This window comes from Vombatus ursinus, unplaced genomic scaffold (assembly GCF_900497805.2).
Source record: "Vombatus ursinus unplaced genomic scaffold, bare-nosed wombat genome assembly UNPS02014794.1, whole genome shotgun sequence".
NCBI lineage: Eukaryota > Metazoa > Chordata > Mammalia > Diprotodontia > Vombatidae > Vombatus > Vombatus ursinus.
Genome location: NW_020954572.1, coordinates 21571908 through 21599184, shown reverse-complemented (window position 1 = coordinate 21599184; position 27277 = coordinate 21571908). Strand labels below are relative to the sequence as shown.

General features: G+C 36.6%; 1 protein-coding gene across 1 annotated transcript in view; it reads left to right on the top strand.

Moving 5' to 3' along the window:
- The window catches only part of KNL1 (kinetochore scaffold 1), a 108457-nt gene that overhangs the window by 12921 nt on the left and 68259 nt on the right, over positions 1-27277 (top strand). Inside the window, 5 exon segments of the mRNA XM_027870199.1 lie at positions 2127-2186; positions 3092-3153; positions 18379-18431; positions 18687-18720; positions 20931-20968. Coding sequence (XP_027726000.1) covers positions 2127-2186; positions 3092-3153; positions 18379-18431; positions 18687-18720; positions 20931-20968 — 247 coding nt within the window.

The following is a 27277-nucleotide window of genomic DNA, read 5'->3' as shown; positions in this document are numbered from 1 at the left end:
AGCCAGGACTTCTGCAGTGCTGGTACCCTTATTTTAGTGTCCTTTTTTAGCCTCCCATGCTAAATTTGGTCATAATTACATAACATTCAGTTTTGGGTTTTTTCTTTTCATTTACATTGTTATAATTGTTGTATATATTACTTTACTACTCCTTTGTATCAGCTGTATTAAGTCTTCCTATACTTCTCTTAATTCTTGACATTCATGATTTCTTATAGTGCAATAATATTCTATTACAAGGCAGTTAAGTACTTCCAATAGATAGAGTATAGGATCAGATAGACCAGAGTCAGATAGATCAGAGTTCAAATTAGGAACTTAACAGCTGTGTGACTCTGGACAAATCACCCCTTTCTCAGCCTTGGTTTCTTCATCTGTAAAATGGGAATGATAATGGCATCTACCTCACAGGATTGTTGTGTCTAATGAGATAACAAAATAACACATGTAAAATTCTTTGCCAACCTTAAAGCATTGTATAATACTAGTAATGATAATGATGATGATGATAATGATGATGACAATGATGATGTGCTGTTCACTGGAATGCAGAAAGAGAAAAGGATGCACTCTATTCAACAAACACATAATAACACTAATAGTTACTATTATTATATTCTTGTGCCACAATTTGGCCATTACGTAACTGATGAGCATCTACTTTGTTTCTAGTTCTGGGCTATCAGGAGAAATGTTGGATATCACCTATAAAGCTAACAAAAAAATATGTAACAAATTAGCATTTGCCCCTTTAATGTAGCCAAAAAAAAAAAAATGGACAATTGGACCTCCTAAGGCTGATGAATTAACTGGTTGAGAAGTTATCTCTGTTTAGATTATAGGAAAGTCACAAAACATTTTAATACTGATGATGGATTAGAATAGTAGTTTTTCCTATTTTACAGAATTCTTTCCACTTTATAAAGATAGCATTATTAAAATTTTGCCATCAACGAAGGTTGGATTTCTTGAAAAGTACCAAGATATTTTCACTGTTCTAAGTTACCAAAAATGAGAGGAAATTATTTATAATATCTTCTGTGACTTAAATGCTATTTTTATGGGCAGAAAAAATGTATGTAATATAAAGCAGGTTTGGAAGGCAGAACTCTAAACTGCTTGAAGATATTGAGTTTGACAAAACAATTGAATTTGTCCCTGTTTACCTTTAGAGGTTATATATTACCTACTTCCTGTGTTTTTGGCAGCCATATCTGGCAGGCAATAAAACTACCGCACCTGGGGCAGCTAGGTGGTGCAGTGGATAGAGAGCATGGGGCCCCTGGAGTCAGGAAGATCTCAATTCAAATCTAGCAACTGAACAACAACCAGAGTCTAGGTGTAAACAGCTGATTGATTAGCCATTGCCTTGTTATATCTACTGTTGTTTTTGAAAAAGCCTGCACAGAACTTTTAGAACCTTAAGCATTTCTGAAAGCCTTGGATAGAAGGGGTAGGGATGAATTTTTCTGATCCAGTCTTGTTGCCATCAACTTCAACTTTTCTCTCCAGGATTCTCATCTGAGATTCCCCTACTCTTGAGTTGAGAGCAGTTGGTGAGACAAAAAGAAAATAAAATTGGTCACTAGTACCTAGCTTCTTATACACAATAAAAATTTTGGCTTCTATTTTGAATACTATAAAGGAATACATAGATGTTTTTAGAGGAACCTTGGTTGCATAACATTTTTAAGCTAAAGTGATTTGTTAAATGACATAAACTATCATTTTCATTAAAGTTCAGAAGAATATTGAGTGACTTAAGATGGTAAAATGAACTATGCTTCAGAAATGTTGAGTATATTAACCTGCTAGCCTCTTAGAATAAAGCTGCACATTTAATATGACTAATTTATTTTAAATAAGCCCTTACTAATTCTTAAATTTTTTAATTAACTGCAGGCTTCAGCACTGATAAATCAGATGGATTTGGGTAGTTATTGGATTTGTCATGGAGTTGGTTTTTGTTTTGTTTTTTTAGCAGCAATGCCTGACTGCTCTTTGGATTGATTTGGCCTCAGAGGTCTCCCTCAGCTCTAAATCTATGATCCTATAATCCTTTAAAATGAATTGATTTCTAGTGGATATATCTGAATAACTTGAATAATTTTGAATGTATCTCTTAGATTTTGAAACCCCCACGGAGTCCTCTTCAAGACATAAGAAGTGGAAATGAAATTGGTCAGGTGGGTCTCCAATGGTAATGGTTTTATAAATTACCATGCCTCATTTTAATAATTGCAAAATGTCAAGTAACTTTATTAGGTAACACGGAGAGAGAACTTCATAAGTTATTCTCGGTTGAACTAGTATAAGAAAGTCAAAGTACAGGCAGTTTGAGGTCACTACTTGATCAATAATGCAGACTCACAAATTACTAGTTTGCTACCACAAGCTATACCACATTAGCCACACTATCAGCCTCATTAATGTTGGGCTTAGATTACCCCATTGTGTCTCTTATGGCACTAGCAATATAAATTTCTGAATTCAAAAAAGAGAATCTTTGTTTTCCAATGTAGAAAAGTTTGTGCCCTTCTATCAAGAAGAATCACCCAGTAAAAATTTCTATTTCTATATTTTTGTGTGAGTAGAGATGTTTATTCTTGTCAAGGAAGGGGCTGGGGAAAAAGAAGAGCATCTGGATAGAATTTTTTAACACTCTCTGCTCTGTCTTGAACTATTCTTTCTCCTTGAAGTCAAACACATCTATTCATTAGAAAAGAGGGTATGAAGGGAAGGGAGAGTAAATTTCCTACTTTAATATATTCTAGGTATCCATATGTATTGATATTCTAATATTTTTCCTCTCTACGTTAGGAATGAGATTCAAGCAAATTTAATACTTTCACACATGTGATGTTTTGCGGGATAAATTATTTTTTGGTTTGGACTTCAGTGTATATCAGAATCAGATTTTGAATCCAGGTCTTTCCAACTCTGAGACTGGCTCTTTCTCTCCAATTTTCTTGCAATGTACTATTCCAAATTAATTAAAAAAATAAGATTTGGCTTGTGTACGTAATACCCTTGAGTTCTAGTTTATAATGGCTTGATTTTAACAATAATGCCACATTTTTTTTGTCCTTAGGACTTTATCACTACAAGAAGTCGGAAAAGCTCTCGTCGGGTCAGCTTTGCAGAAACCATTAAGTAAGTTAAAAAGGAGGTAATTAGGGTTTGTAAATTATACTACTAATGTGTGTGATAATAGAAGAGGTGAACAGGACAGTCTCTGGTTGGATGAAATAAACATCTGAAAGTTCTAGTTTTAAAGAGCTAATATTTAAGCTTATGTAAAGATTGAGATGTGTAGATGTCTTGCAGGAAGGAAAAATCTCTACAGATAAAAGTCCAATTTCAATGAATTAGATTGATATTAAAACTTATGAAGCATCCAAACCTCATTAAAATGGAAGCCTATTAAAATAGTGTAAAACACATTCATTGTACATTATTTTCACAAACAAAGACCTATTGTGAAAGGACTTGGGCAAAATGAGGATGTTTTACTATTTTCAAAACAATGATACCCTAAAGCCATGGTACTATATTGCTCATCTTTATCTTTTCGCCTGTAATTATATTTGAGTAAAATATTACCTTTTGTGTTAATGATTTTGTGGAGAGTCATAACAACTTTTGAGAACCTTATTCCTAGCTTACAGGGTTTAGCTTGGCTATCAGCAGGTAACAGTATATTCAATATACTGTGTTGGTGCCCCTTTATGTACTATTCTAGAATAATCATGATAGTTCAGATATATAATATATAGCACTTTGGAGTTTACAAGTACTTTATCTCATATGATCCTCATAATAATCTTGTGAGTTAGACAGTGCAGATATTATCATTATCATTTTCATTTTAAGGATGAGAAAATTGATTCTCAGAGAACTTGACTAATTTGTCCATTCACTGCTAGTGAATGGTGGAATTGGAATTTATGTCAATTTTTTTTACCTCATATCTAACATTACAACAAAGGCCCAAAGTGCCTGCTTTTTTAGCAACCTAATTTAAAAAAAAAAACACTTGGAAATATCCCAACAATATGAAGGAGACATACATGTAGTTATGTATTGTACAGAAGATTACTCTGTAAAGTACTATATGTAGATTAGAGGATATCAGGGGACATCGTCTTGAGCACTTAGTATCTACTGAAATATTTGTAGGTTGAATTGATTTGGTAATTTTTATAGTTCTCCACCTTGTCATTTCAACAAAAATTATATTTCTTTTAAGTAAAAGGCACTGTACCAGGTGCTTGGTAGAGAAAAACAAAAACAAAACAGTACCTGCCCTCAAAAACCTTACCATCTATCAGAGGGTATAACATAAACATATATGTAAATATAAAGTAATTTGAGGTTGGAGAAAGCACTGAAAACTGGGGGTATCTGAGAAAGTTTCATGGAGGAAGTACCAACTGAACTGAATCTTGAAAGATCAAGATTCTAAAAGATGGAGTGAGTACATTTTAGGCTTGAGAAACAGTTTGTGTAAAGGCATGAAGGTAGGAGATTGAATATTGAATTCAGAAAATAGCTAGTAGCTCTACTTACCTTGAAGACAGATTACATAAAGGGGAGTAATATGTAAGAAGGCTGGAAAAGTAGTTGAAGTCATATTGAGGAAGGCCTTAAAATACAAGCCAAGGAGTTTGCATTTTATTCTAAATGTAATAGCTGCTGAATGTGTCTGAGCAGAGGAGTGGTGTGGTCAGACCAATGCTTTAAGAAGATTATTTTGTCAGCTGTGATAAATCGGAGAGGGGAAGTATTGGAAGCAGGAAAACTAATTAGAAAGCTTTTACAGTAGTCTGTCTGATTGGTGTTAAGGGCCTTGAACTACAGAGATGGCAGTGTAAATGGAGAAGGCATAGACATGAGAGATGTTGTGAGAGTAGAATCAATAGAACTTGGTAACACTGGAAATAAGGAAAAGGCAGAAGGAAAACTCAGATGATTCTTAGGTAATGAATTCCCTGAATAAAAATGGTGGTTTCCTCGACAGAAATAAGAAAGTTTGTATGGATGGATGGATAGATAGATAGATAGATAGATAGATGGATGGATGAATGAATATACATGAGCATTTAGTAAGCACTTATACAGTTCCAAACACTACTCAGAAGCCTCTCCATTGAGCTTTGTCACTTTCCAACACTCCCACCACATACCTTCTCCTGCTGCCAGCTTCACATGTTGTTTCCACTAAGGAAAATGAATTACATTATATGGCCACCATCTAGAACCTCAGGACCCTTTCAAAACTTTTGCTGATGCTAATAAGGGTGATAACCTGCTTCTTGGTGGGGCTGAGGATTACAGCTATGTAAGAATTAAAGGCGGGGCAAAGCCAAGATGGTAGAGAAAAGGCAGGGACTTGCCTGAGGTCTCCCCAAAACCCTTCCAAACAACTTTAAATGATTCCCCAAAACAAATTCTGGAGCAGCAGAACCCACAAAAGGACAGAGTGAAACAATTTTTCAGCCCAAGACAACTAAGAAGTTTGGCAAGAAAGGTCTGTTGCCCTGGGGTGAGTGGAGAGCAGTCTAGCAAAGGCCATGCCCCAGCAAACCATCACTGGCCTTGGAGGTGATTGAATCAGTGGCGGCAGTGGCAGTTTTCAGACCTCTCAGCCTATAGGCAATAAGGGGGTCAGCTGGTCGGAAGGAGATTAGAGGGGTTCCTTTGCTGGCACTGGGGCAAGACTGTTGCATTGCCCATACTTGGATCTGGGTGGTGGTCCTGCGTCTCAGTCCCAGGGCAAGGATGAGCACTAGTACACCAGAGCTTGTAGCTGCAGGGGAGCTGGCATCTTTATCACATTTCCAAGGGTGGAAAAGAGTACTTGGGGTAGCAAATCAGAGCACAGGCCAGGAAGGTAGTAAATACCTCTCCCTACATTGTACCACCTTGGAAAAACTGAAAACTTATAGACCTCCTCCAGAATTACCTCTGAAAACAGCTGCACAAAAAACCTGAAGCTTGGGGCAGTACCCTCTTCACTCCAGAAGCAGAGCCCCACTTTAGCATAGAGTTGAAAGTCAAGAAATAAGGTGGAAAAATGAGCAAATGGCTGAAAAAGATTCTGACTATAGAAAGTTACTATGGTAACAGGGAAGATCTAAACACAAACTCAGAAGTCAACAAATTTAAAACTGCTACATCCAAAGCCTCAAAGAAAAACATGAATTGGTCTTGGGCTGTGGAAGAACTCAAAAAGTATTTTTAAAATCAAGTAAGAGAGGTAGAGGAAAAATTGGGAGGAGAAATGCAAGTGATGCAAGAAAATCATGAAAAAAAGAGTCAACAGCTTGGTAAAGGAGAAATTAAACAAAGAAACTGCAAGAATTCCCTCATTACTCTTTATGAGATTTCTGATTATGATAAAAAAATTAGTGAAAGCTTTTAAGAAGAAACTTGTCTGCAATGGTACTGTAATTGATCAGCACAAGAACATATGCTGATTCCTCCCTGAGACTGGATTAGCTAAAGACAACCAGATAAAAGTTTCATGGGTTTTAAGCGCATTTGGGGGGGGGGCAGTTAGGTGGCGCAGTGGATAGCACATTGGCCCTGAAGTCAGGAGTACCTGAGTTCAAATCCAGCCTCAGACCAAACACTTGATACTTACTAGCTGTGTGACCCTGGGCAAGTCACTTAACCCCAATTGCCTAAAAAAAAAAAAACAAGAAAAAAAAGTGCATTTTGGTCACTGAAGTTTAAGTGGAAATTTCCTTGAAGTAAGTAGAAAAATTCCTTTTCTGTCTCGTTGTAAATTTTAAAACTTTACAGCTTATAAAATATAACCATTTGGGGTCTATTGTCTAAAATGCTGGTGGCTCAGTGGATAAGGGCTGGGCCTGGAGTCAGGAAGATCTGAGTTCAAATATGACCTCAAATTCTTGCTAGCTGTATGACCCTGGGTAAGTCATTTAACCTGTTTGCCTCAGTTTCCTCAATTGTAAAATGAGAATAATAATAGCATCTACTTTACAGGGTTATTGTGAGGGTCAGATAAAATATTTGTTTTTTAAGAAGCTTGTGGTACTGACTCATAGTAGGTGCTATATAAATGCTTATTCCCTTGCCCCACCTTCCTAGTGTAATTTACTTATTTAATAAACAGAAAAGAGCCATTCTCCCTGCTTCCAAAAGAAAAAAAAAAAGACTTAGAAGAGTTCTTAAAAGCTATCAATTCCAAGCACTGGCTATAAAAATTGAAAAGATGAAACAATTCCTCCTTCTCAAAGACCTCATACCCTAATTGGGAGAGATAACACATAAAAGAAAGTTAAGCAGATAGAAAGGCCTGGAAATCCTATGGGTTCAACAGTGGGTTGGATGGCAAGACCTGGGAGTGCTTAGGCTATATTAGTAACTCAAATAACAGTGCTTGAAGTTCTGCAGGGAGTAGAGGCAGGGCAGATGGCAAGCTTAGTGTTCCCCTATCTCACTAGAAGGAAAAGAATTGATGACTCTCATCACCTCAAAGCTGTACGATCAGTCAAGCAAGGCCCATGGGTCCTGGGAGGCCCCTGCCAGGGGATAGGGGATAGAGGAAAGGGGAAGTGTGCTCCCAGTAGCAGCAGGTTTTCCCTTGCCTAGCGTCATGGGTTCTGGAAGAACAGATTTAAATGAAAAGATGATTAGCTTTATTTTAGACGCTGAATTTGAGGTACCAAGGGGAAATCCAGGAAAGATATCTAGGAGGCTATTAGTGATCTAGAACTTGAACTCAGGAGAAAAAGTAGCACTGGGGCTATGTAGTTTCAGGAATCATTTGTGCAGAGATGATAATTGAATCTATGGGAACTGATGAGATTATCAAGGAACAGAGAATAGAAAGAGAACCCCAAGATAAGGGGTGACTGCTGCTTCTCAGTCTCTTTTACTAGTTCATCATGCACTTGCCACCCCTAAGCATGAGTCCCCTTCTGCCCCACTCAAAGGATATGGGAATGAATGGGACTCAGGGCACAGATACAAGGATTGACCTGAACAAGGAGAAAGGCAGCTTCATCCTTAGAGACTGAAACAAAGGAAGAGATGATGGGGTAAAGATGTAGGTAGGTTTTGAGGTGTGAAGTTAGAGATGAGCAAGTTAAGGACACATGGCCTCTTATTTCCTCGGGTTATCTGCTGAGAAAACAGGATGGGGATAGTGTTGGGGACTTAAGAAGAGAGTTTTTTGGAACAGTTGTTACAGGGATCATCATAGAGTTGTTTAGGGTACAGCAGTGAGGACCTAGTTGAGATAGGATAATATGAATTTGTAGAGGACCTAGTTAGCATTCAACAAGCCTAGGAATAGGAAATTAGAAGACACGCAATGAAAGTGACCCATGGTTAAGAATTAGCAGGAGGTGGATGGAAGTAGGCCAAGGGGGTAAGGGATTGAAGTATAGAAAGTTTGGAAAACAGTGTAATTGGATTGGCCAAAGGTTAAGACTGAGGGGAGGGAAATGAGGCCAAAGCAAGGGTGATGGACTGAGAGAACAGGGAAGGGTAGAGTGATTGGAAGTCACTGAAGACAAAGAATAGTTCATTGGTAAGGAGACTGAGGAGAAATGGAATGACAGGAAATTATGATGAGAGGAATTTCAAAATGTAATATTATAGAGGTGGCACAGTTTTAGGTGATTATAAGAGAGATCTTGAAGTGACTAAGGGTGGAGTGAACACATAGGTTATGGAAGTTGAGAAAGTTGATGAGTAAGAAAGTCATGGTCTTTAAGGATAAATCAGTATGTATATTGTAGTTCCCAATAATGATTGCAAGGGTTGAGGACAAGAGAGGAAGACTATGAGTCAGGTAATGAATTTCTTAAAAAAAGGAAGGAATAGGCTAATGTATTGCAACAGGTATGTGAATGGGAGAAGTTGCACAGTGATCATGAAAGAGAATGTGTCTGGAGTAACAGTGGGTGCCAAGAACATATTGACCTGATGATTCTCAGTGTTGTCAGGAGGTTTGAGAGAGTAGCATCCAGTCCTAGAGAGGGTAAAATGAGATGCAGAGCCACATTTCCATGATTGCACAAAGATGGAAAATGATTGAGAGAAAGAGATTTAGAATGAAGAGGAATTTACTTTTTAATGATACACTGGAGGTGCAGAAGGCATAGTGCAAAGGGAAAGTGGAAGAGTAGAAGTACTGGAGAGGCATAGGGCTGAACTAGATGAACTGAGTCGGGGAGAGGTAGAAGTAAAGAAGGCTTTTTATCTATCATGGGCAACTATGGATCACATATGCATGAATATTTTAAATAAATTAGGAGCCTGGAACATACCCATCAAACTGGTACAGGGAAAGGTATCCCTTTGGGTTCCAATCTGCTTTGCAGTAAGGAATATATAAGACCAAATGGGTCATCTATCCAGTTGATTATCAAAAACCAGTATTGTCTCAGCTAAACTAAGGACCTTAAACTTGGAAGGGAATTTGAAATTCATGTAGTCTAAATACCCCAATTTTACAGACAAGATCTCCTAATTTCTGGTCTAGTGCTTCTTAGATAGATATTTTGAACCCCTATTGACTTTTTTCTCCAATAAAAGTAAGTGTGTGTGTGTGTGTGTGTGTGTGTGTATAAAACTTTTAAGTTTTGCAAATTGCTTCACATTATTTCCTTTGTCCTCACAACAACCCTGTGAGGTGCTATCATTCCCATTTTACAGATGAGGAAACTGAGGCTTAGAGAAGACTTGCCCAGGGTCAAATAGTAAGTGTCTGAGCAATGATTTTAATTTAGATTTTCCTCATTCCCAGCAGCATTCTGTACAGTACATGTACTTTTTTTTTACTTGCTTCATTTTTAATTTTTTATTTATTTTAAAATTTTATTTATTTATTTTTTTTGTTACATTTTAAATTCCAAACTACAAACCACACTATGCATACTTCTGTTTATCAGGTCTTTCTCTGGAGGTAGATAGCATCTTTCTTCATAGGTCCTTTGTAGTTCATTTGACTATAATACTCAAAACAACTTAAGTCATTCACAGTTATTCTTCAAATAACATTACTGTTACTATACACAATGTTCTCTTGGGCCTGTTCATTTCACTACTCATTATTTCATGTATCTTTCCATGTTTTTCTAAAATAAACCTGCTCATCATTTCTTTTTTTTTTCTGCTCATCATTTCTTACAGCACAATGGTATTCCATCACAATTATATAACACTACTTGTTTAACTATTCTCCAACCGATGGGCATCCCCTCAATTTCTAGTTCTTTGCCACCAGAAAGAAAGCTGCTATATATGTATATTGGGGGGGCAGGCAATTAGGGTTAAGTGACTTGTTCAGAGTCACACAGTTAGTAAGCATTATGTGTCAAATTTGAACTCAGGTCCTCCTGACTCCAGGGCTGGTGCTCTATCCCCTGTACCTCCTAGCTGCTCCTGCTATAAATATTTTAGAACATATAGGTTCTTTTCCTTTTTTCCCTGATCACCTTGGGAAACAGACCTAATAGTGGTATTGATAAGTCAAAGGATATACACAGTTTTATAATTCTTTGGCATAATTCCAGATTGCTCCCCAAATGGGTGGATCAGTCCACAGTTCCAACAATGTATTAGTGTCCCAGTTTTTCCACATCCCCTCCAACATTTGTCATTTTTCCCTTCTGTCATTTTAACCAATTTGGTAGGTGTGAGATGATATCTTAAAGTTGTTTTAATTTGCATTTCTCTAATCAACAATGATTTAGAGCATTTTTTCATATAACTATATATATCTTTGGTTTCTTCATCACAAAACTGCCTGTTCATATCCTTTGATCATTTTTGAAGTGGGGAATGATTAATATTCTTATAAATTTGACTAAGTTCTCTATGTATGTGAGATATGAGACCTTTATCTGAGAAAATTGTCTAAATTTTTTCCCCCAATTTTCTGCTTTCTTTGTAATCTTGGATACATTGGTTTTATTTGTACAAAACCTTTTTAATTTAATGTATTCAAAATTATCTGTTTACATTTCACAATGCTCTCTGTTTCTTGTTTATTCATAAAATCTTCTCGTCCATAAGTCTGATAGGCAATATGTTCTTTTACTTATGATTTACTTATAATATCTCCCTTTATATCTAGGTCATATATCCATTTTGAATTTATCTTAGTAAATGGTATAAGATATGGGTGCATACCCAATTTCTGCTTTCCAGTGTTACCAAATAATGAGTTTTTAATCCCACAAGCTTAAAGCTTTACATTTGTCAAGCACAAGGATTCTATAATCATTTCTATTGTGTATTCTATGTCTCCTCTGTTCCACTGCTCTACTTTTCTATTTCTTAGCCAGTATCAGACAGTTTTGATAACTACTGCCTTATAATATAGGTTAAGATCTGGTACTGCTAAGCCTCTTTCCTTTATATTTTTTTCCATTAATTCCTTTGATATTCTTGACCTTTTGTTCTTCCAAATAAATTTTGTTATTATTTTTTACTAGCTCAATAAAATATTTTTTTTGGTAATTCAATTGGGCTGGCATTGAACAAATTAGATTAGGTAGAATTGTCATTTTTATTATATTGATGCTGCCCACCCATGAACAATTAATATTTCTCTAGGAAGTCTACAGTTAAGCACAGATACACACATACACATATATATATGTATATATATGCACACATATACATAGATATCCATAAACATACACACATGTACACTCAAACACACATTTAAGACTATATTATGCTTATTTCTACTTCTCATAATTTTTATATTGTCTAGTTATTTTATGTGGTCTAAAACTTGATTAATATGACTGACACAGTGTAGTTTCCATATTTTTCTGTTTTGATTAAATCTATTTTAGCTTTAACTTTCTCTGAGATCATGATTACTACTCCTGCTTTTTTACATAATAAATTCTACTCCTGACCTTTATTTTATGTTTGTGTCTCATTTTTATAGTATTTCCTGAAAGCAACATATTGTTGAATTCAAATTTTTAATCCATCAGTTTCCATTTGATAGGTAAATTCATCCCATTCATATTCTAACCTATAATTACTTGTATATTTTTCTCCTTCCTATTTTCCTCACTATCCTTCTCACCCTGTTCCTCTCCTTCCCCACTCCTTTGCTTACTTCTACCTGCTACCTTGCCCTCCTATTACCTAATCTACCCCTCCTCCGAAAATCCCTCCTTTATCCATTCCCTCCATCCTATCCCTTTCTTCTTTTTCTTCCTGAACTTGGAATATTTTTATACCCTTCTAAATATATATATGTTGTTCCCTCTTTATCCCATTCCTGTTAATTTACACACCCTCCTATATACCCCCCCATTCTATTCCCTATCTCTCCCTTATCTTCTCCCCTTCTCTATTCCCTTACCCTCTTATTTCTTTGTGAATTTAGAAGACTTTTATACCCTTCTAGATATATATATGTATTGTTCCCTCTTTAACCTAGCCCCAATGATAGTAGGGTTCCAGAACAACCAGCCCTCTACTCCTATCTATTTCCTCTGTATCAGTTCTTCCTCTCACACCTCATTTGTATAATTACTCTTTTTGCCATTTCCCACACCATTTTGCTTTTTAGAATCACATCATACTCAGCTCTATCCCATTCTTCCTTTCTAACTACCCAATAACTAATGACAATCTTAGATATATGGTTTATATTTCCACGTATAAAAAGTAAACAATTTGTTCTTATTGAGTCTCTTATAATTAGTCTTTGATGTTTACCTTATATTTCTCTTGGATCTTATTTGTCAAATTTTCTATTAAGTTCTGGTCATTTGGCAACAAAATCCTGAAAGTCTGTCAATTGATTGAATGTCCTTTGTTGTTGTTGTTGTTCAGGATTATACTTAACTTTGCTGGGTATGATATTTTTGGCTGCAACCCCAGTTCTTTTGCTCTTTGATATATAGTGTTTCAAGACCTGTGGTCTTTTACTGTAGCCATTGCTAGGTCTTATGTAATTCTAATTGTGGCTCCACTGTGTTTGAATTTTTTTTTTCTTGTTGCTCATAATATTTTCTCCTTAACCTGGGGATTTCAGGATTTGGCTATGATATTCCTGTAGATTTTCCTCCTAGGATCTCTTTTAGGTGGTGATCAGTAAATTTTTTCTATTTGTACTTTCCCCTCTTGTTCTAAGACTTCAGGACAATTTTCTTTAATTATTTCTTGTATTATTGTATTATCAAGATTCTTTTTTTTAGTCATAGCTTTCAAGTAGGCCAATTATTCTCATGTTTTCTTTTTTTGATCTGTTCTCCAGATCAGTTGTTTTTTTTATAAGCTGTTTCTCATTCTCTTCTATTTTTTGATGCTTTATTTCTTGTCTCTTATAACTTCGCTGGCTTTCCCTTGCCCAATTCTAATTTTCAAGGAATTGTTTTCTTCCTTAAGATTCTGGATCTCCTCATAAAAATGGGAAAAGGACCCACATGTACAAAAATATTTGTAGCAGCTTTTTCTGTGGTGGCAAAGAATTGGGAATTGAGGGGATGCCCATTAATTGGGGAATGGCTGAATAAGCTGTGGTGTATGAATGTAATGGAATACTATTGTGCTATAAGAAATGATGAGCAGGCAGACTTCAGAAAAACCTGGAAAGACTTGTATGGACTGATGCTGAGTGAAGTGAGCAGAACCAGGAGAAAGTTATACACAGAAACAGTCATGTTGTGTGATGACTAACTCTGACAGACTTAGCTCTTCTCAGCAATACAAGGATCTAAGACATTTCCAGAAGTATCTGATGGAAAATGCTATCCACATCCAAAGAAAGAACTATGGAGTCTAAATGTAGATCAAAGCATACTGTTTTGCTCTTTTTTTTTCTTCTGTTTTGTTTTGTTTCTTCTTTCTTATGGTTCCTCCTATTGGTTCTAGTTCTTCTTTACAACATGAGTAATGTGAAAACATGTTTAATAGGAATGTAAGAAAAAAGATTCTGGATTCCCTTTTCTAGTTGGTTAACTTTCTTTTCATAATCTTCTTGTTTTTCTTGGATTGTTCTTACTTTTTAAAAAAAAAAATTTTTTTCCTCAATCTCTCTTATTTGATTTTTAAAGTCTTTTTTGAGTTCTTCAATGAATTCTTTTTGGGCAGATAACCATTTGACGTTACTCTTTGAAGGAAGAAAGGCTTTTTTGGCTTCAGTATCCTCCTCTGAAGACTTATTCTGGTCTTCTTTATTGCCATAGTAACTGTCTATGGTCGTGTTCTTTCTCCTTTGCCTGCTCATTGAAAAAAATTTTTTTAGCATCATGTTATTATAATCACCTCTAATCTTGGGGTGTGGGGGGTGGTAACTCTGGCCTCAAGTCCTTCTTACTGTTATTTTTTGAGCTTTGTCCTGAGCCCAGCCTCTGCAGTGCTTTCGCCCTCCAAGCCATGGCTAGGGCCCTCTGGCATACTATGCTGGAAATGCTCTTGCTCCCTGAGAACTCTCCAGTGTCTATAACCTTCAGTTCTCCCCTCTGGCCTGGAACCAGGACCAAGAACTCAGCTGTCCTGTAAGTTCTCACAGCCAATAGCAGTTGCACTGCTTCTGCATTCACTGGTTGTGTGTACTGGTTTCTTATTGCCCAAGACCATGTATTGGCAACCCAGCTGGGCCTGGCATCCCTTGTCAGCAGAGGCTCTCTCAATCTTCCCCCAACTCCCCACACTGTCTGGGAGGTGAAAATTCCTGTGGCTGAGGCTACCTCAAGGCTACCTCCCAACCCAGCTGCCCCCAGGGCTTGCTGCTTGAGCAGAGCTAACCTGGAGGTGTTTATGCGTCACTTGAACCAAACCTCCAACTTTTCTTCAGACCTTCTTCAGTTGTTCCAGGGGGACCACTGTTCTGCCCCAAGTCTTGTTTATTTTTGTCACTCTACCTTCACCCTGAAGTGCTATTTTGCCTTGTTTGTGGAGGAAATCTGGAGAGCTTGGAATTTTCTGACCTACTCTGCCATCTTCCCAGAATCTTATCCTCCTTTCATCCTCACTGTTTAATCTTTCTCCCTCTCTCTTTTTACCCTATCCTTCCTCTGACATCTAATTTACTTCTGACCACTGCCTCCCTAATCTGAACCCACTCTAAGATTCCCTTTCTTATCCTTTCCCCTGGCCCTTCTATTCCTTAATCTACCTGCCCCAAGACTTCATCCCTTATCTTCTTCCCTTACCTTCCTATTTCTTGATCTGCATACCCTTCTAAAAGTCCTTCCTTTATCTTATCTCTTTAACCTCTTATTTCTTAATCTGCATGTCCTTCTATGAAGTTCCTCCTTCCATTATCCTATCCCTTCACTCTCCTACTTCTCTGTAGGTTAAGACTTTTATACATTTCTAGATGTATATGTTATTCCCTCTTTAACCCAGTTCTGATGAAAGTAAGGTTCTAGCATTACCAGCCCTCCACCCCTTCCTGCCCTCCACAGTAATAGTTCTTCCTTTCATGCCTCATTTGTATGAGATAATTGCTCCCTTTTACCTCTCCCTACAAATTTTATTTTTTAGGATTATCGCATCATACTCAACTCTAAGCCTTTTATCTATGTATGCACTTTCAAACTAATGATAACATTCTGTGTGTGTGTGTGTGTGTGTGTGTGGCACATGGGCTAAGTGACTTGCCCAGGGTCACACAGCTAGTAAGTGTCATGTGTCTGAGGCTGGATTTGAACTCAGGTCCTCCTGACTCCAAGCCTGCAGCTTATCTACTGTGCCACCTAGCTTCCCCTAATGATAACATTCTTAAGAGTTACAGACAATGTTTTCCCATATAAGAAGTAAAAGTTTGACCTTATTACATCCCTTATAATTGGTCTTTCATGTTTGCTTTCTTCTGATTCTTTGTAGGTTAAATATTCTATTTAGTTCTAGTCTTCTCCTCACAAATACCTGAAAGTCCTTTAATTCATTAAATATCCATTTTTTTTTTCCATTCAGGATTATACTCAGCTTTGCTGGGTAAGTTATTCTGGGTTGCAAACACAATTCCTTTGCTCTTTGGAATATCATGTTCCATGCCTTTAGGTCTTTTAATGTTGAAGCTACCAAATCTTGTGTTATCCTAACTGTAGCTCAACAGTATTTAAATTGTTTCTTTCTAGTTGCTTCTAGATTTTTCTCCTTGACCTGGGAATCTTGAAACTTAGCTATGATATTCCTGTGAGTTTTCATTTTGGGATCTCTTTCAGGCAGTGATCAGTGAATTTTTTCAATTTCTATTTTGCCTTCTTATTATAAAACTTCATGGCAATTTTCCATAATAATTTCTTGAACTACAGTGTTTAGTTTCTTTTTGTGATCATAACTTTCAGGTAGTCCAACAATTTTTATATTGTCTTTCCTCAATCAGTTTTCTAGGTCAGTTGTTTTCTGAGATATTTCACATTCTCTTCTATTTTTTTCATTCCTTTGATTTTGTTTTATTCTTTCTTTTTTTTTTTTTAAGGCAATTGGGTTAAGTGACTTGCCCAAGGTCACACAGCTAGTAAGTGTCAAGTGTTTGGTCTGAGGCCGAATTTGAACTCAGGTCCTCCTGACTTTAGGGCCAGTGCTCTATCCACTGCGCCACCTAGCTGCCCCTGTTTTATTATTTCATGATGTCTTATGAAGTCATTAGCTTACCCTTGCCCAATTCTAATTTTTAAGGAGTTATTTTTTGTCTTTTTTTTAAATGGTAATTTTTATTTATTTTTTGTTTTCAACATTTACTTCCACCAGATTTTGAGTTCCAAATTTTCACCCCATCTCGCCCCTCCCTCCACCCCAAGATGGCATGCATTCTGAATACCCCTTCCCCTAGTCTACCTTCCCATCTGTCTCTCTCCCCCCCTTCTTTTATCCCCTTCCCCTTCAGTTTTCCTGTGGGGCAGGATGCATTTCTATACCCCATTTCCTGTATTTCTTATTTCCCAGTTGCATGTGAAAACACATTTTTTTTTTTAAACATGTGTTTTTAAAACTTTGGGTTCCAAATTTTCTCCCTTCCTCCCTCCCCACCCACCCTCATTGATAAGGCAAGCAACTCAATATAGGTTATATTTGTGCAGTTATGCAAAACACTTCCATAGTAGACATGCTATGAAAAACTAACTCTATTTCCCTTAATCCCATTCCACACCCCCTCCCCATTTATTCTATTCTTTCTTCTGACCCTGTCCTAAGGAGTTATTTTCTTCTGTAAGTTTTTGGACCTCTTTTTCTAGTTGGTTGACTTTCTTTTCATAATTTTCTTGATTTCCTTGCATTACTCTTCTTTTCCTAATTTTTCCTTAAAACTCTCTTATTTGATTTTTAAAGTCCTTTTAAAGCTCTTTTAAGAACTCTTTCAGATTTGTGACTATTTTGCATTTTTCTTTGAAGTAGAAGTTGCTGTTTTGACTTCACTATCTTCTGAGTTTGAACCCAGTTCTTCTCTATCACTATAGTGCCTGTCTATGGTCAGATTCTTTCTCTTTTGCTTACTCATTTTTTTTTTAAGTGGCTTATTTTTTGGCTCTTAACTTTTTTACTAATTAATTTATTCATATTTTTATTTAACTTTTTGTGTTAGAATCAGGCACTAATCCTAAGATATTGGGGATAATGTCTCAAGCTTCAGGTTTTTGTTGCTGTGGTTTTCTAAGCTCTCTCTGGGGGCCTGACTTCAGATAACTCCTCTCTACCCCTGAGCCTGACCAGGGCCCCCAGATATGTTATCTCCACAAACACTCTTACTCCCTGTGGTCCTTCCTGTAAGCTTTAGCTTACCCCTCTGCGCTGGAACCAAAACCAGCAACTCCACTCTGCTGCAAGTGACCACAACCAGGAGGGCGCCCAGGCTTCTGCAATCACATTCACCAACCTGCGCTCCTTGTCCACAGCCACAGCCTGGGACCACATGTAGTCAGCAATGGGCCCCACATTGGCCCCACATCCAGTGCCAGCAGAGAGTCCTGCAATCTTTCCCTGATCAGGCCTCTGACCGCCCCCCCCCCCATAGTGTCCATATGTATGTATGTGTGTGTATGCATGTGCGTGTGTGTACACACACACACACATACACACAGACATATGCATTTTTAAAAACTGGATAGTATTCATTAATGGTATTTATTAAAACAGAATCCTGTCTCTAATGAGAAGTATATCGTGTCATTTCACTCGCAGTTCAAATGCAATTCAGTTAATTGGGTGTTCATTAGAAGACCATATTAGCAAATTTAAGTGATGTATTTGTTTTGTGACAAATGAAGTTCTTTTAGCTTTTTCAGCTTATGGACAGTATACAGTGGGAAAAAAATAAAAGATATTATTCTTGGCTTAGTCAAAACAGAATATAAGATTTAAGCATTCTTCATTTGAAATCTGCAGATTTTCATTAATTTTTACTGACTTTTCCAGGGTATTCCAGACAGAAATTCCTACAGAAGTTAAGGGAGAGCCAAAAAATACAGGTGAATATGTTGTTATTTGTTTAATTCACTAAACCTAAATTAAGTCAACCTTTCCTGAATTAGTTTTCTTTCTATCTGCTTAAGTAGTCATGAATGACTAAGAAATTATCTAAAGTTAATAAAGCTCTATAAATGAGGTCCAACTTGGCCTCTGCCAGAGTACTTTTCTTCTTTTTATGAATATTCTTAGGCAGTTTTTCTTATTGCTTTATTAATTCATCCCTTAACACATTGTATTTTCTGGTTTATTTTTAGGACTAGCTGTAGGAGAAAAAGTTTCATTTAAACAGTAAGTAGAAAAATATTTCACTACTTTTAAGAGTTTCTGGTGCATGTTATACAAATAAAAGTACATTATTTCCTAGTTTCTATCAAACTGAAATTTGATTTGACTTCTCTTTAAAATAGTTCAACTTTGAGATCAATAAAAATTTAAGACTTTAAAATTACAGTAAAATTTCCTCCAAGAGATAACCACAAGTTATCTTTTAAAAATTTCTCTACCTTCTCAGTGTACTTAGCATTCATTTTTAAAATATTTTATTAATGTATTTTGATTGTTATATTAGATTAACTTCCCAGTAATCACTCCCTACTCTTATCAAATAATATCCTTCCATATGACAGAAAATGAAATACTTAAGCAAAACTTACTGATGCGGAGTATGAAACATTTTCTACTTGTGGTCCCTCAAGATTAATCTGAAAAACAAAATATTTCTTTTACAGTATTTAGCGAATAGACCTATGTAGTATCCATATACTTTGACTTATATGAAGTTTAAATATAGAACAATAAAAAGTTTAAAATATTTTACTCTGAATACATGTAGGAAAATGCATAGGATTCATTTGATTGGAACGGTATGAATCCTAAATTTTCTCTGGTAGATATTCCACTTTAAAATTTAAGAAATGTTGCCTGATCACTGTCAAGAGTGTGTTCGGGCTTTTCCTCCTGTTTTCCCTTGCCCTCAACTGCATCTCAGCCTGCTTCACAGTTACACGGAGCTCTGGGCCCCCCAGAGTGCTTTAGTGCTGCTATTTCCCTCCATCTACCACTCTTATGGTCTACCAAAACCTCATTTGCTATGATGAGATAGATCTTTTCCAACATCTACAAGATGCTAGGGATCTCAGTCACTCTGATTCTGCAGGTAGAAGGGAAGATGACCAGTAGGACAGAGTGTAATATTGATGATTCACTTTTGGATAGAAATGCCTCTGCTGAAAGTCCTGAGAATGAAGAAACAGAAGACACTATAATCATTGGAGTTGACATGGTAATGAACCACCATCTACAAGAAACTAGGTTCACCAAAAAACTCCTGCAAAGAGTATACAAAAATTATATGAAATCAGTCAAAGGGAAATTTAAAGAACAGAAACCAGAAAGAATAAAAAACATTTTTGATAGGAGCTTCAGAACAAATTAAACATATCCTTGTTCATATCAAAACCTATTAGTACTTTATGGGTAAAAACATGAATCCAGGTGGTATGGTGGGTTTATTAGACTTCTAGGAGAATGGGGTAATTCAATTTTGATTTTTTTTATGGATGATATAGAATGGAGAAATATTAACAAATTTAGCTGACTGCTTCTGATCACCTCTTTGGATAACTGGCATCTGCTTTTTGTCACCTATGCAACACCAAGAATTGGACAAACTGAACTAATGTCATCTTGATCCTTGTTAATTTTTTTAACCTTAATTTTTTTGAAGTGGAGGATTGTTTTTTTTAAAAAGTTATGTAGATTGTCTAAAATAAAGTGCATTTAAACATGTTTGATAGAATTTCTGTTGGTCTGATGTTCTTAAAACCCAAATCATAGTAGTTTGATACAAGCAGTACACTTTAAGGATCATTGTTGAGATGATCCTGGGCCTGGGTTACTTTTCTGCATGATTGTGTTCAGATAGACCTTTATAAAGCTGACTCTTGTGAGACTATTAATCTAAATTCCACCTGCTAGTTAAATCCAAGTTGAGTATCAGAAGACACACCCATAGACATGCCAATAATATAAAGTGGACCTTTCTACATTTCATTTCAATATTTATCCGGAAGAGATTACCCAAATTGAATAAAAGGAAACCATGTACATCTTTTTTTTTTTTAATGTATTCTACAGTGGTTTTGAAATAAATAGTCAGCATCAACTTAGGCCACTTTCATTTCCTCTCCATAGTCAGTAAATTTAGTAGAAATTAAATAGTTCACTGTAGCAAAATTTTTCTGTAATCATATACTGTATCCTGTAACTGCCAATAATAGATGAGTCTTCCAAGGGAAACACAGAATATGTGTATGTGTCAATAAATATGTATGTATACACATGCATATATGCACATATATATCTGTTACATCCATACTGTATGTACTTCAGGAAAGTTCTTTTACTGGCTACTCTATGCTTTTAATGTTTAATGCAAGTTATGATTCTGTATAAATATTTTTATAAAGCGTAATAAAGTTGCTTTTATTTAATTTTAGAGCTAAAAGAACAGAAGATAATCAATGTGAGATCATTGGTGAGTATGAAAAAGTGGAGTTCCTTATCACATAGCTGTTTATCTGGATATATTAGATGTAAAAGAACCATGGGGTATTAGGATGAGGCATTATGTTGAGAAACTTCTTGCTCCTTATATTCAGTATCATGTGTAAGTAAGGATATTAATGATAGCCAGCTATTAATTCAGTATGCACAGTTAAGCTGTCAAAGAAAAATTTTAAGGTATGTATTTTACCTATACCTTTTTTTTACATACATGCATGGATTGAAAAATAATACCAGTTAATTACATAAGAAGGTAAGATTCCTAACAAAGAAGTCAAAAGGATATCAAATCTGTTGTGTCAAGTTATACAGTTATCCCTTCCACATCATGATTTCCACATTGCAGTTTCGATATATCGCAGGTCAGCATAAGAAATTAAATAGGAATTTTGGGGAGTTTTGCGGAAGCCACAGACATCACACGAAGGCCAGCAGTTGACACAAAAAAAGTTTAGAAACTCAGAAATGCATAAAATATGTGCATAGTATTGTATAATATCAACAGATTTCTTCTCTGGTGCAAAGAGAGGGCCAAAAAATTTTATGCTGATTTTTCAGTTTGTAGGAGCACCATAGCCTTAACCCCTGCAGTGTGGAAGGAACAAGTATATTCATTTTTGCATTTTACTTTGAATTCTATAAGTTATATTCTTTAGAAAGAGGGAAGAAATTTCAGAAACTGGCACACTTAGGGAATATATATACTATCCTCTCTGAGATTTGAAGTTGAAGACTAATAGGAATATTCTATTTAACTTCAGTTTTCTCTAATGACCTATAGAGAGAATGTCTAAAATAATTTAGTCCCTAAACCACAAATTCTTTCTGCTAAATTAAAATCAATACCTTGGATTACCCTTTGAAACATTGTCAGGATCAACTGTAATGCATAGATAGAAGAGGAAATAGCATATTGCAGTGGAAAGATCATTAGATTGGGAGCCAGAAGACCTGTGTTCTAGTCCCATTTTTGCCACTAACTAGCTCCATGAATCACATCACCTCTCTAGGTCTCAGTTTCATCATCTGTAAAATAAGAGGCTTCAATTAACTGCTTATCACTAATACTGCTTTTGGGTCTAATGGTCTTTGAATATGCTATATTGTTTGTTTTGTTGTGGTAGACTTCCAAGAGGAAATGTGCTATTATATCTACAATATCATTTGTTTTAAGTGCTTTTTGAGAAAATGTTGTGAATGAGACAGTGAAAGGGGTGCTAGATTTGGAGCCAGAAGAGCTGGGCTCAAATCCCATCTCTGCTACTTAGTACTTGTGTGACCTTAGGCTTAATTTCTCTGGGCCCCTTATGAATCTATATCTATAATCCCATATCTACTAAGGTATAAGTAATAATGAAACATGTAGATCAGTCGTCACTGCTTTCTGTCTCTATGTCTTCCTAAGTATACAGATTTTGTTTTTGGTAAACGCATTTTTTTTAATTAGCAAACATTTCTTTTCTCTACCTCCCACCTCAATGAAAATAAGAAAAACAAATCCCTTGTAACAAATATGCACAGTCAAGCAAAACAAATTCCCACATGGGCCGTGTCTGAAATTGCATGTCTCATTATAAATCTTGGGGTCATTACCTCTTTTCTGAGAGTCAGAGAGTATGCTTCATCATCTATCCTCTGGAATTGTGGTTGGTCACTGTATTGACCGCCCTTTCCAAGTTGTTAGTCTTTATGTTGTTGTTGTTGTAAATTATTCTCTTGGTTCTACTCACTTCATTGTGTATGTGTCCTCCCATATTTCTATGAAATCTTTAATTTTAATCATATAAATCATTTAATCATTTCTTATAGTGCAATAATATTCTGTTACATTCATATACCATATTTTGTTTAGCTATTCCTCAATTGATGGGTAACCCTGAATTTACAGCTCTTTACTGTAACAAAAAAGAGCTGCTATACATATTTTTTTTCCTATAAGTCTTTTTTCTCTTTATTCAATCTCTTTGGGCCCAGTCCAGCTTACTATTTGTTATCATTGGGTTTAGCCCTTTTTTGGGCAAAGTTCCAAATTGCTTTCAAGAATGACTAATCCAATGCAATCCAATAAATGTTTGTTTATCTGGTATTTTGTTTTTTCCCCAGTTACGTGTAAAAACAATTTTAACATTAATTTTTAAAACTTTGAGTTCCAAATTCTCTCCCTTCTTCCTTCTCCACTCCCACCCCCATTGAGAAGGTAAGCAATTTGATATAGATTATATATGTGTAGTCATGCAAAGCACTTCCATAATAGTTATGTTGCGAAAGAAGAACTATATTTCTCTCCATCCTATCTCCCTCCCCCCTTTATTCTATTCTCTCTCTCCTTTCACCTTGTTTCTCCTTTGCTTCTGACTACCCCCTCCCCCAATTTGCCCTTCCTTCTGTCTTTGCCCCATTCTCTTATCCCTTTCCCCTCTATTTTCCTGTGGGGTAAGCTAGATTTCTATGACCAATTTAATGTGTATGTTATTCCCTCTTTAAGTCAATTCTGATGAGAGTAAGGTTCACTCATTCTCTCACCTCCCCTTTCTTCCCCTCCACTGTAAAAGCTTTTTCTTCCCTCTTTTATTTGAAATAATTTAACCTATTCTACCTCTCCTTTTCTCTTTCTCTCAGTACATTCCTCTCACCCCTTAATTTTTTTAGATGTCATCCCTTCATATTCAACTCACACCTGTACCCTCTGTCTATATATACTCCTTCTAGCTACCCTAATAATGAGAAAGGTCTTATGAGTTAAAAATATCATCTTTCCATGTAGGGATGTAAACAGTCTAGTTTTAATAAGTCCCTTATGATTTCTCTTTCCTGTTTACCTTTTTATGCTTCTCTTGAGTCTTGTATTTAAAAGTCAACTTTTCTATTTAGCCCTGGTTCTTTCTCAAGAAAGTATTAAATTCCTCTATCTCATTGAATGTCATTTTTTCCTCTCATGGATAAACTCAGTTTTGCTGGGTAAGTGATTCTTGGTTGTAATCCTAGCTCCTTTGCCTTCCAGAATATCATATTCCAAGCCCTCTAATCCTTTAATGTAGAAGCTGCTAAATCTTGTGCTATCCTGATTGTGGTCCTACCATACTTGAATTGTTTCTTTCTGGCTGCTTGCAATATTTTCTCCTTAACCTGGGAACACTGGAATTTGGTTATAATATTCCTGGGAGTTTTCCTTTTGAGATCTCTTTCAGGAGGTGATTGATGGATTATTTCAATTTCTATTTTACCCTCTGGTTCAAGAGTATCAGGGAAGTTTTCCTTAATAATTTCTTGAAAGATAATGTCTAGGCTCTTTTTTTGATCATACCTTCAGGTAGTCCAATAATTTAAAAATTATCTCTCCTGGATCTATTTTCCAGATCAGTTCTTTTCCCGATGAGATATTTCATATTGTCTTCTATTGTTTTAATTCTTTTGGTTTTATTTTTATAATTTCTTGATTTCTCATAAAATCATTAGCTTCCATTTGCTCCATTCCAATTTTTAAGGAATTATTTTCTTCAGTGAGCTTTTGAACCTCCTTTTTCATTTGGCCAATTCTGCTTTTTAAGGCATTCTTCTCCTCATTAGCTTTTTGGACCTCTTTTGCCATTTGGTCTAGTCTATTTTTTACAGTGTTATTTTATTCAGTATTTTTTTGGGTCTCCTTTAGCAAGCTGTTGACTTGTTTTTCATGATTTTCTTGCATCACTCTCGCTTATTTTCCTAATTTCTCCTCTACTTATCTTACTTGATTTTCAGAATCCTTTTTGAGCTCTTCCATGGCCTGAGACCAATTCATATTTTTCTTGGAGGCTTTGGATGTAGCGGCTTTGACTTGGTTGTCTTCTTCTGGTTGTATGTTTTGATCTTCCTTGTCACCAAAGTAAGATTCTATAGTCAGAGTTTTTTCTGTGATTTGCTGATTTTCCCAGCCTATTACTTGACTTTTAAACTCTTTGTTAAGGTAGGGCTCTGCTTCCAGTGTGGAGGGTGCACTGTCCCAAGCTTCAGGGGTTTTGTGCAGCTCTTTCTTTCTTTCTTTCTTTCTTTCTTTCTTTTTTTCTCCAATTATTTATTTTTAGTTTTCAACATTCACTTCCATAAGATTTTGAGTTTTAAATTTTCTCCCCTCTTTCTCTCTTCCCCCCTCCCCAAGACGGTGTGCAATCTGATATAGGCTCTACTTAAACATTCATATTAAGCATATCTTCACATTAGTCATGATGTATAGAAGAGTTAGAACTAATGGGAGAAACCACGAGAAAGAAGAAATAAAACAACAAAAGAAAAGGAGAGCAGTTAGTATGCTTCCATCTGCATTCAGACCTCATGGTTCTTTTCTGGATGTAGATAGCATTTTCCATCATGAATGTTTTGGAGTTGTCTTAGATCCTTGCATTGCTTTAGAAGAGCTAAGTCTATCAAAGTCAGTCATCACACAGTGTGGCTATTACTGTGTACAATGGTCTCCTGGTTCTGCTCATTTCACTCAGTATCAGTTCATGTAAGTCTTTCCAGGTTTTTCTGAAGTCCACTTGCTCAGCATTTCTTACAGTTGTGTAGCTGTTTGCAGAGATACTTTTAAGGACCTGTAAGTTTTCAGTTTTTCCAATGTGGATGATCAAAGGAGAGGTGTTTACTCATCTCCTAGCCTGTGCTCTGGTCTGTGAGTGACCACAAGCACTCTTTTCTTCCCTGGAACTGTGAGGAGGGTCCCCTCTCAACTGCTGCCACAAGCTCTGCTGTGATAGTGCTCCTCCTCACCCTGGAACTGCGAACCAGATGCAAGTATGGGCAAAGCAACAAGGTCCTGCCTTCGTGCTAACAGAGAACCCTGTAATCTTCTGACCAGTTGTACAATCCCCTTACCATCTGGGCTGAGAGCTCCAAAAGCAGATGCTGCTGCTGCCACTGCTGATTCTGTCACTCCCAAGGCCTGCTTCTGGTTTGCTAGGGCCAGAGCTGTGCTGGGGCCAGGGGTGGTCTATACTCCTCTCTCACCCAGGTCGGACAGACCTTTTCTACTAACTTTCTAAGTTGTCTTTGGTGTTTGTGGTCTGAGAAGTCTGGAAACCGCCACTGCTGCCAGTGATTCATTCCCCTGAGGCGTACTCTAGGTTTGCTGGGGCTCTGTCTGTGCTGGTGCAGCCTGTGCTGGACTGCACTCCTCTCTGAGCCTGGTGCAATGGACCTTTCCTGTTGACCTTCCAAGTTGTCTTGGGCTGAAAATTTGTTTTACTCTGTCTTTTTGTGGGTTCTGCTGCTCTAGAATTTGTTTAGAGTCATTTTTTAAAGGTATTTGGAGAGGTTTAGGGGAGAGTTCAGGCAAGTTCCTGCCTTTACTCTGCCATCTTGGCTCTGCTCCCCCAATAAACATTTATTAAGCACCTGCTATGTGCCAGGCACTGTGCTAAGCATTAGAGATTCAATTAATTTTTTTTTTAAAGACAGTCCTTGCCCTCAAGGAGCTTACAATCTAACGGGGGAAGGGGAGAGGAGACAATATACAAAAGGAGGCAGGAAAGTTGGGAATGGGGGTGGAAGAAGAGATACTGGCGGGGGGGTAACCTGACTTAGTGGCATCTTATTTTATGGAGTTGAAACCAGGCAGAGCAACAGAAGCAAAATGGGGTGAGCTAAGCATCCAGTCCTTGCCTTCTGTAAAGAAGGCATTATTAGAAAGAGGTTGGTACTCAGCCTCCAGCCATCCAGTCAGAGGGAAGAAGAGGCTGAGGGAGTGGTGTCAGTCCAGGCTTGAGTTAGCAGCATGATGGTGAGTTTAGAAGTGATGAGCTTAACCTGGCAGAGCATCTTGTTCCTTGGAGTTGAAATCTAGCAGAGCAGCAGATGCAAAGTGGCTAGACCAATTATTATCTCCATCAGCAGTTCATTAATGTGCCTCTTTTCAGGAATTCCCTACAACATTTGTCATTTTCCTTTTTTTGTCAGCTTTGCCATTTTGATGGGTGTGAGGTGAAACCTCAGAGTAACTTTAATTTGCATTTCTCTAACAATGATTTGGAGCATTTTTTTTTCATATGGATGTTGTTAGCTTGGATTTATTCTTTTGAGAACTGTTTGTTCTTATTTATTCTTTGATCATTTATCTACTTGGGAATGGTTCTTATATATTTGAATCATTTCCTTCTATATCTTGGACACGAGACCTTTTTTTTTATGTTAGGGATCTTTTATTTTTCATATTCCAAATCTCTCACATAATAGAATGCAAAAACATTTAGTACACATCAGTTTAAAGTGCTAAGTATTCTGAATGTCATAAAAAGACAAAAATGTGTTC